The sequence below is a fragment of the Anabrus simplex genome, chromosome 3 (genome assembly GCF_040414725.1).
Source record: "Anabrus simplex isolate iqAnaSimp1 chromosome 3, ASM4041472v1, whole genome shotgun sequence".
NCBI lineage: Eukaryota > Metazoa > Arthropoda > Insecta > Orthoptera > Tettigoniidae > Anabrus > Anabrus simplex.
The window spans coordinates 466,764,908-466,776,197 of NC_090267.1; the positions used below are offsets into that span (position 1 = coordinate 466,764,908).

General features: G+C 38.8%; 1 protein-coding gene across 1 annotated transcript in view; it reads left to right on the forward strand.

Moving 5' to 3' along the window:
- The window catches only part of LOC136866863 (serine-rich adhesin for platelets), a 375,927-nt gene extending 365,198 nt beyond the window's left edge, over positions 1-10,729 (forward strand). The window contains exon 11 of the mRNA XM_068226874.1: positions 10,514-10,729. Within this exon, the coding sequence (XP_068082975.1) occupies positions 10,514-10,557 (44 nt within the window). The 3' untranslated portion in view covers positions 10,558-10,729. The remainder of the gene's footprint in view (positions 1-10,513) is intronic.
- Positions 10,730-11,290: the final 561 nt, after the last annotated feature.

Genomic DNA, 11,290 nt, shown 5'->3' on the forward strand with positions numbered 1-11,290 from the left:
TGTTTCGCCGCTCGTTGCTAGATTACCTGGCATGCCAGGGCTTTTGTACTTCATTTTGTAAATGCTGGTCACTTGTGGAATCCGAAAGAAACCAAATAGGAGTGTTTTAGTTTCTCTTTACTTGGCAAAATTGCTCCGTTTCCTTAACAATGGAAAGCGATCGCGTGAAGCAACATGGCGGTGCACAGCCTGACCGATGCTGAGTTCCTTGCGTATATTTCTGCTAATTTTGATGATAATGACCATGAAAGTGATGAAAATTTTTTATCTGGCAATGAAAGTAATACATCCATTAGTGATTTAAGTGACGATATTGATATCGGCGTTGCAAAAAATCATGGAGGAGGCGATAGTATTAGGACTCATCCCGGTCGCCGTCATACAGTGCTGACTTCAAACATATCTTGGAGATCGTGGAGAATGGGTGATGAGGGATTACCCAAATTTCCTTACAGGTTCAGTGGATTCATAAGTTGTGGCAATAGACATAAAATAGATCTAGAGTACTGGCAGATATTTTTACTAATCAGTCGCTAACCTCTATTGTCCATGAGACAAACAAATTTGCCAAAATGAAAATACAGCAAAATACTCCACTTCAGGAGAGATCTATCTGGTTTTCTTAGAAAGCTGTGACTTTAGAAGAGTGAAGAGCTGAAGGCATTTATTGGTGTAATTATCAATATGGGGATGAACAGTAAGGCAGAAATGCAGGATTATTTTAGTGAAGACTGGTTGGATAAGCCACCAGTCTCCATCCATGCATTTGCTTTGAACGCTTCCACACACTCAAGACATACCGTTAAGAAAGCGAGAAACATTATTTTGTGTCATGTAAATAACATACATTCATTAATTTTGTTGTTCCTTCCTGTATATATTGTTACAACCCGTACTTAATACCAGGTTTTAAAATATGAGGAATGCTGACAGAAATAAATACGAGTTGGGAGAAATCAGGACTTACAAGTAACTCGAGTGGAAAGGGTTTAAACAATTTCAACTTTAAGGAAGCTATTTTTAAAGTTAACATGTTTTATAGAACTCTTAACATCTGTTCGTTACCTGAAGTGTATTCTGTTTGTAATGTGTGTTTAATCTAATTTCTTCTTAATTTATGTATTGTATGAGCTGAGGATGGTTCCAGGTGAATTGAAACCAGTACTTATTTATTAAATTTGTATAAATTACCATTTGGAATTTTCATTGGTGGAATGTCCATCGAACAATTCCTATACAAAAAAAAGGAATTGATGTAGTGTCATTTTCAGGGAGTATGGCAATCACTATAAATATGTTGTCGAAGTTGTCTGAATTGTTCAAGGCAATAGAAATCCGTGTCCCCCATCTTGTTAACTCTGGCTGCGGAGAAGCGCGAGTTCGGGAGCAACCTCCTTTAATATTTGGATTCAAGATGGGGCTTTGAGAAATATGTTCTTTGCACTAAATAATTTGTTGTGTACTACAGGAAACAAGCTGTGCACATTCTCTGCAGTTCTATGAAACCCATGTGCTAAGCATGTCATATGGACCCTTTCTAGAAAGATAATTTTTTACAGCCTTTACACTTCATGTACGGTGCTGCATTCATTATAAAAGGAAGATGTGTCTTTGATGAATACCCTTGGGCCAGTGATAGTTTGGGGATCTCGGGAATAACTGAGCAGTAGTCATATTGGTAGCTTTTTCTAATTGCTCAGATGTTAGCAGAAAATATTTGGGAATTTCATCTTCAGGTTCCATTGTTTCTAAGATAACATCTGCAGCATACCTTCCCACTATGTCCATTGTTTCATCAATTGAAATCCGTATTTTCTTTCCACAAACCTCACTGCAAATATTTTGAATTGCATTCTCGTAGCATAAAGGCAGAAAGGAATTTCAGAATTGACTAAAGCTTTGCACAAATCTAATGAGAACTGAGACTATCTGCTAGACATTGCAACAGCTGTTGATAGTAGCGATATTGTCTTTTGACCACTCCTGTTGGCAAGTACCAATTTTTGCTTACTAGAGGATTTTGTTTTTACCTTCATTGCTTCCCTTTTTATTTTGACGATAGAACTATTCTTTCAGTTAAAAAGACATCAGGAACAAACTCACGAACATAACCGTATCACCGTGGAGTTTACTATTCAATGGTCTATTTAACTTAGTATGTTGACTTTTCTCTACTCGACATTTACTGGTGATTGCCATAAAAGGAAAAGAAAAACTCCACCTGATCAATACTTTTTATTTGCATGTAATGCGGATTATCACATGTCTAGGACTAGTTTCGACCCTCTCTAAGGTCATCCTCAGCTACATTAGAATCTTATTTGCATTTTCACCTTATGCCTCATAAAGATCTTTATGACATACTCTATTATTTAATAATTATTTTAAAAACTTTTATATTGCTAAAAGAATGTTACACCACAGCTGAAATTGTGACAAATTAAACAAGCTTATATCTAAATATACACATGCAATTATAGCGGAATGAATTCGTCTTTAAGCTTATTGAGTTTAAATGTTTACCATAGGCGTTTTGCCTATTCAGTTGAAGTAAACCCCACTTTACAAATGTAGTCATATTTGAAATGAACTCTATATTCATGAATGTTATAGCAATAAGCTACCAGTAAAATATACTAATTAACTAGAGTTGGGTGTTGACTTCAATAAAATATTATATTACATATTCACATTAAAATATTGAAGTATGACAATGTACTTAATGGACTAGAATTGCGTGTTGAATTCAATAAAAAAAATTACATATTCACATTTAAATATTATGAAGTGTGACTAATGTACTTTATGACACTGAAAGTCCAAAATAGCTGTTGGCATTAGTTCTTGTGTTATATTGTGTTGTTACGTTGAAATACTGCACAATTTGCCTTTTACACAAAACATTAGATATTTAACACACTGTAAGATATGTTATATATGAATGTCTTTTAAGTCCAAATAGTAAGTGACAGCACTTTCTTATATAATATGGATTGATGGAAATTCAAATTACAAGCTTTAATATGCAATGCTTATACACTTTGTGTATGACTCAACCACTTTTTCTTTGAATTTGAACATCATATAGCCTCATTCCATTCCATTATCATTCCATGGCCTCTTATGATATAATTAATATGTATCCAAATATCCCCACTGACAAAACCATTAATATAATTAGAACCAATCTCAAAACACACAGCAAGTTAAGTACTTTGGAAATCGATGAATTCATGATGTTGCTCAAATTTGCAGTCAATAACAACTTTTTTAAATTTCACGATACAATTTATCAACAAACAGGTTTACCGGTGGGGTCACCCGCGTCTGGCATACTAGCGGATATATACATAGACTACTTAGAATATACTTCAATTTGCAAAACAAATGGAATATTTTTCTGGTGCAGATTTGTAGATGACGTCTTCGTCATCATCGACAATAGAACAACTAACGATAATGCAATATTGGATAAAATAAACGCCATAGATACATGTATACAATTCACTAAGGAATCCGAGAATAACTGTGAACTAAATTATCTATATCTAACGATTACTAGGCACGAAAAACATCTCACTTTCAAAATTTACTGCAAACCCACTCACACAATAAATACTATAAAAATGGATTCTATTCACCCTAATCCCCATTTTAAAAAAAGCAGCATACCATAGAGCATTTAGTGTACCGTTGTCGAAAACAGACCTCAACGATGAACTACAACTAATTTATGAAATAGCCCGAAAAAATAGTTATAAAAAAGAAATGATTAATTCCATTATTCGTAAGTTCAAATCACGACCCAAAACTACACTGACGAAACCAGATCAACCTAAAAAAGATTACGCAACTTTCACTTTCAATAATACGGGTATATATTCACTAACTAATATCTTTAAGAAACATAATATTAGAATAGCATTTAGAACTACACAAAATAATAGACATATCATATATATACTGACTGACAGAGCAAATGCAACACCAAGAAGGAGTGGTTCGAAAGGGATGAAAGTTGGGGAAAAAATAGAGACGGCACGGACGAATAATTGATGTTTATTTCAAACCGATATGCAGGTTACACAATGCGCACGGCATCGACTCAGTAGGATGTAGGACCACCGCGAGCGGCGATCCACGCAGAAACACGTCGAGGTACGGAGTCAATAATGGTGTCCTGAGGGATGGTTCTCCATTCTCTGTCAACCATTTGCCACAGTTGGTCGTCCGTACGAGGCTGGGGCAGAGTTTGCAAACAGCGTCCAATGAGATCCCACACGTGTTCGATTGGTGAGAGATCCGGAGAGTACCGGTACGCTGGCCACGGAAGCATCTGTACACCTCGTAGAGCCTGTTGGGAGATGCGAGCAGTGTGTGGGCGGGCATTATCCTGCTGAAACAGAGCATTGGCCAGCCCCTGAAGGTACGGGAGTGCCACCGGCCGCAGCACATGCTGCACGTAGCGGTGGGCATTTAACGTGCCTTGAATACGCACTAGAGGTGACGTGGAATCATACGCAATAGCGCCCCAAACCATGATGCCGCGTTGTCTAGCGGTAGGGCGCTCCACAGTTACTGCCAGATTTGACCTTTCTCCACGCCGACGCCACACTAGTCTGTGGTGACTATCACTGACAGAACAGAAGCGTGACTCATCGGAGAACACGACGTTCCGCCATTCCCTCATCCAAGTCGCTCTAGCCCAGCACCATGCCAGGCATGCACGTCTATGCTGTGGAGTCGATGGTAGTCTTCTGAGCGGACGCCGGGAGTGCAGGCCTCCTTCAACCAATCGACGGGAAATTGTTCTGGTCGATATTGGAACAGCCAGGGTGTCTTGCACATGCTGAAGAATGGCGGTTGACGTGGCGTGCGGGGCTGCCACCGCTTGGCGGCGGATGCACCGATCCTCGCGTGCTGACGTCACTCGGGCTGCGCCTGGACCCCTCGCACGTGCCACATGTCCCTGCGCCAACCATCTTCGCCACAGGCGCTGCACCGTGGACACATCCCTATGGGTATCGGCTGCGATTTGACGTAGCGACCAACCTGCCCTTCTCAGCCCGATCACCATACCCCTCGTAAAGTTGTCTGTCTGCTGGAAAAGCCTCCGATGACGGCGGCCTGGCATTCTTAGCTATACATCGTCTTTCAAGATTCCTAAAAACAGAAGAGCCTTTCTAACATCATTCATCGCGTTCATGTATACTGAATATATGAACATCTTGAGAGGACAGCGTGACTTCGGCTCAGTTGAACTTGAATAGAAAGCAGCATATTTAAGGAGCCTATCTTTATTGAACTTCTATGCATCATCCTTGACCAGCAATTTAAGGAATGGTGAAAGGCAAACGAAGAAGAGGAAGAAAAAAAATATCAAATGTTGGACAGTATCCAAGGAAATAAATATTCAGACATGAAAAACTTGGCGCAGGACAGGCAACAGTGGAAGAGGTTCATCCCATAATGACCTGCCATAAGGCAGAATACCTAGATGATGATGATCGTAAACAACTTTTTAATTTAGTGCGGCGCACCTTATTTTTATGAATCCCTATCAAAGAGCAACTTTTTAACTTAGTGCAGTGCATCTCTTGAACCTTACCTTAGTTTCTTACGTGGTATGTATACCGGTATTTCATTTTTATGTCATTGACACTGCACTGTGTCGTAAATTGCTTGAACTTTCAACGGAATTTTATTTTTATTTTATGTAACCAGTCTTAACTTCAATTCTGTGAGTTACGTATACAGTTTTTAAGACCTTTTTGTCTGTACATTGTTTATTTTCTTCAATGTATTTGTGTTGATTTGCTTTAAGGCTCATGATGACCTACAGTTAGGTCAAAACTAGACCCTGAATGTAAATGAAATGTAAGACATTGTACAGTTTGTATTGAAAAGGTGGACCTTAATAATAAAATATATAAATACTATTGTAATCACAGTTCAGTACACATCTATTATAATGAAATTTCTATCTTTTAAAGGTTGAAGTTTCCATCGAGAAGCATAAATTTCCGAACTCCTGCAAGGTAGTTATATTTCAGAGATTTGTTAAGGCTTCCGATGATGACATGATCCGTAATCTTGCTTGTTGGGGAGTAACTGACATGAGATGGTTAAAGAGGCATGTTGGTGATAAGCTGCTCGATGTCAGCGCTTTCATCTTGACCAATGTCCAGACCGTTCTCGGACGAATAAAGGTAGCAACGTACTCTTTTACTGTACTTACTTACATACATTCCAGCTCCAGTGAGGGATTATAACCGCCAGAAATTTGGCCACACCTTGTTGTGATGTCAAGGGTTGACAATGTGTGGAAATGTGAGCGTGCCAGGGTGTTGAATGCACACCACCACCTGTGTGCATCAACTGTCCAGATGTGTATTCTCCAATCTCCAAGTAGAGATGAGAGTTACATATCGTAACATGATAATGTACAGCACACTCTAAACTCTTAAAAAGAAAAGACCGGGCGAGTTGGCCGTGCGCGTAGAGGCGCGCGGCTGTGAGCTTGCATCCGGGAGATAGTAGGTTCGAATCCCACTATCTGCAGCCCTGAAGATGGTTTTCCGTGGTTTCCCATTTTCACACCAGGCAAATGCTGGGGCTGTACTTTAATTAAGGCCACGGCCGCTTCCTTCCAACTCCTAGGCCTTTCCTATCCCATCGTCGCCATAAGACCTATCTGTGTCGGTGCGACGTAAAGCCCCTAGCAAAAAAAAAAAAAAAAAAAAAAAAAGGAAAGATCCCCTACATGTTCTTGTTGTGCCAACTTCAGCATGGCTCACATCCTTACAGTGTGCCGATCTCTCTGGCCTAAGATGGAATCTCGGCCTGTAGGAGACACTCAAACTCATACTGGCTGATGGCGTGAATATTGCTGATCCTGTCATTCGCTGTATGTGTGAGAGTGGATTATCAAGGCCATATAAATTTTAAGTGTTCGTTTACTCTGAGAACTTATGTTCCCTTTTGTTGCGCTTGTTTCCTTTACACCTCAATAAAATAATTTGTTTTATTTTTTTTTAATAATTTTCCAATTGCTTCTTTGAATAAGTTTATTTTAATTTTTGTCTCCATTTAATTTGTTCAGGGAGGATGTACTTTCTCTTAAAACAAAAATCGCCAGTATCAGCAATTTCTAACATTACAAGGCTCAAACCAATAGCAAGTTGTTGTTGTTGTTTTTTGTGCCTGTCTTTTCACTGATGTTTATGTGGAATTTCACCCATCGGCCTTGCCTTTGTAGGATACCATTGTGAGATGATGAAAGTGAAAGGCAAGGTACACTCAAAATTTCATGACAGCCAAACGACATTATAAGCCCCCTTACTAAATTTACTATAACTAAGGAAGTATCAGAGTTTCATACCGTAGGCAGAATTGCAGTATTTAAGAGAGTGAAGATTACAACAATATATTCCAAACAATATGAACATATTGAGCAAATGTGAGTTTATGACCTTAAATAGACAAATAAAAATGTCCTCAGTTTCCAAATTTGCCGAAACTTGATTATCTATGTATAACTTTTTCATCTGGCAACCCGGTAAATAAAAAGCATTTTGCTAAACATCCAGGCTATCATCATCATTTGGAACCAGCTCCAGTTTTCCAGGTGCAGTGAATGAGCATTGTCCATTTACTTCTGTCCATGTAGATATCTTCTTCCATGACCTGCTGCAAATCCAGACCTCGTCCAACTAGGTCATTTCTAACCATTTCAGCCTGGGTGTAATAATAATTGTCGCATTACTGCTTAGTAGTGTTGTTAATGTCCAAAGCATTCCTTTAGCTGTGAGTGTATCTCTGATTAGTGTCAAATGAACTCCAGAGGTGACATGAGATATTACAATCATGGCGGTTCTAAGTTTATAACTGCAACCGTTTATATCAGCAACTGCAAGGCATTCCTGTTTATATATCATTATTAAGATACTTGTCATGACAAAGCTCTGGAATTTCTCTCCTCACCACGTAGAATTAATGTTAACTGAGCTGAAAATAACATGACCCCCTGTGGGTGGGGGACACAGGTGAAGAATACACCCACAGTATCCCCTGCCTGTTGTAAAAGGCGACTAAAAGGGGCAACCAAGGGATGATCAAATTAGAACTATGGTACTACTTGTAATTAGTACCACCACGCAGGGAACACGGTCGCTTTTACTTGCACGTAGTACTACTATGTTAGGTACACAATAGGTTTGTAATTACTAGCTACAGTGTGTGCTCAGGATGCATTTTACAGTACCTGTTATTCGTACCACTATATGAGTGACACCCTGGGCGAGGAACACCAGGGGATAGTGCGAGTCCCTGTGGTTAGTCCACTTATGTGAAGAACACCATAGGTCTGTGTTACATGTGTGCATTACATTACCTGTGAGTAGTACCATACTGTGTGGAATACCGCGAGTCTACGCTACTTTTGATTAGTACCGCATCATGACAAACACTCTGGTTCTACTTTCCTAGCTATAAGTACCATTATGTGGGGTCGATGACCTGGATTTTGGACCCATTTAGACTACAAGCATCGATTCAGTATTGTGCTTTAGAAGCAGTCCCTTGGTCAGTAATACTATTGTTTAACGCTGGTTTCTGGGTATGTGGGGCATTGGGGGTTGGATCCACTGATTGTTTTAACTTCATATCCATCCTTCATTCTTCGTCCTCACATTTTGAATTCTGGTCAGTGGAGGATTATAGATTTTCAATTGTCCCTACATTTCGTCTCATTTTGTTCCATTAGGGGCCGATGACCTAGATGTTAGGCCCCTTGAAACAACAAGCATCATCATCACCACGAAAATAACATGTTCACAGAAAGGAACTTTGAATCCATACTTTTGAACTTAACCTTTGAGCCCACACACTCAACAGATCAGTGGCAATTTGATTGGTTTCTAACTGATCTCCTTAACATTTTCCTTCACACGCGTGAGTTAATTATGAATATCTGCCAGTATCATATTCCTTGCATTCAGATAGTTGCTAAGCCTATATTACACAGATATTTAATAATAATATTATTTGTTTTACGTCCCACTAACTACTCTTTTACGGTTTTCGGAGACGCCGAGGAGTTCTTTTATGTGCCAGTAAATCTACCGACGAGGCTGACGTATTTGAGCACCTTCAAATACCACCGGACTGAGCCAGGATCGAACCTGCCAAGTTGGGGTCAGAAGGCCACTCAGCCCGGCACACAGATATTTAGCTGCTCGGTTGACTTGAATGTGTTGTATACTCGAAAACGTCAACATGATTCTCAGAATGACATCAGTGGCTTGCCAATGGAAGAGAATTCGATATGCATTTACACAGTTGTAACCATTGCACTATTATGACAATACAGTGGAAGCCTGGTTAAACGCAGTCTGATTCACCACAGATTTGTATTGAATGTGGTAGAAAGTATGCTACCGGGCGAGTTGGGCGCGCAGCTGTGAGCTTGCATCCGGGAGATAGTGGGTTCGAATCCCACTATCGGCAGCCCTGAAGATGGTTTTCCGTGGTTTCCCATTTTCACACCAGGCAAATGCTGGGTCTGTACCTTAATTAAGGCTACGGCCTCTTCCTTCCAATTCCTAGGCCTCTCCTCTCCCATCATCGCCATAAGACCTGTCTTTGTCAGTGCAACGTAAAACCCCTAGCAAAAAAAAAATTATGCCTCCGAAAAAAAGTTGCCAATAAAACTTGCATTTTCTAAAAATGTAACGAACTGCATAGAGGGATTCTGCATTACCATCTATAGTTGGTACCGATTGTGCGCTAAACAGAATTTCAAGGAATGATGGGATGGGGTTTAGAAACTGCATGCCTGTCTGTTCATAGAAATACTATAATATGAACAATTGGCCAAGCTTTTGTGTACATAAGAGAAGGTTAAGATGGCCTTCGCCCATCCCCCTCAATAGTTTAAAACTTGTTTGCCTGCACCTGTACTTAAAAAACAAGTGATCGTGTTGATTTTTAGCTTTTGTCAGTCAATCACCTAGTTAAGTTTTGGGTTCAGTACAGGTGCTGTGATGTCACAAAAAAAGAAAAGCATACCCTGTGAACGATAAGTTGAACATAATAGATCATGTGAAGAATGGAATGTCGAATGTGCATATGTTAGGTACAGTGTCTCATACATTGTGTTCTCTTGTGGTGTAGCCTAGTATATTTTTCCCCAATCGTTTGTCGTCTTATAGGTCATTTTCTCGTTTACCGCTGTTAAGCTATAATGCGGGGTAAAGCATATCCCCTGACAACCTCATTAAATCAAACTTCTGCTGCATTTGTAAAGGAATATGTGATTGATCTATCCTACAGAACATGTTTCAATATTCCTCTTCTCTTTTACAGTATATACTTCAAGATGATAGGAATTCTGTAAATTAACGAAAGATAGTGCATGGATTTCAGCTAACATAGCAATTTCTAAGCATTAGCGCATTGAAAATAAATTCCTGAAATTTTACTGTTAGTAACATGCCTTTCTCTCTTTTTACAGAATCAGAAACTAAGCGACGACGTTCATCTCGAGACAGCAAATGACCTTTGGACTACTCCACTGATGTGGATACTGACTGAAGCTGTGAAAAAAATCTATAAATCCATTCATTTTAAAGAATTATTTTATATTATCTTCCTGTGAGAACTTGTCCAAAAACAAAAACAACACATTTTTACACAGTATTATACTGTTCGCCGTAGGAAGTTATTTTTCAAAATATAACTTTATTCTTTTATTGTTCTGAACAATTTCATATAGAAACGACAGAGCTCTCTCATGTTTCCCATGATTTCCCAGTTTGTTTATATGTCATTTTTATATGCTATTTCCTGTACAGTGTGTTACTTCTTGTCTTGATCGTGAATTCAGGTGACTGCAGTATTTAAAGTACTTAATAAGAAATGATGTAATACTTAAGAGAAAAGCCTGCTTAGCTTCAATAGCTACTTGAAAGGTTCTGGGTTTAAGTTCTTCCTGACTTACTCTTCATTTCATCAAATACTCCTTTTAGATATTAATAAATGTACAAGCAGTTGCATCCATTTGACTTTATATCAAATATATTCAAGAATATGACATTGAATTGATGCCATGCTTAACTTCTATATAAATTTGTTTCACAGCTACATAATAATCTGTTGGAAGTTTGAATTGTTTTAGAGATTTTGCAAGGTCTTGAGGTAATTCCAATGAGAAAAATTAACTTTCAGATCTATGAAAAAGTGCATCATTTTTCTTGACTATAGTTTTTAATACTGAAATATACCAGTTGAG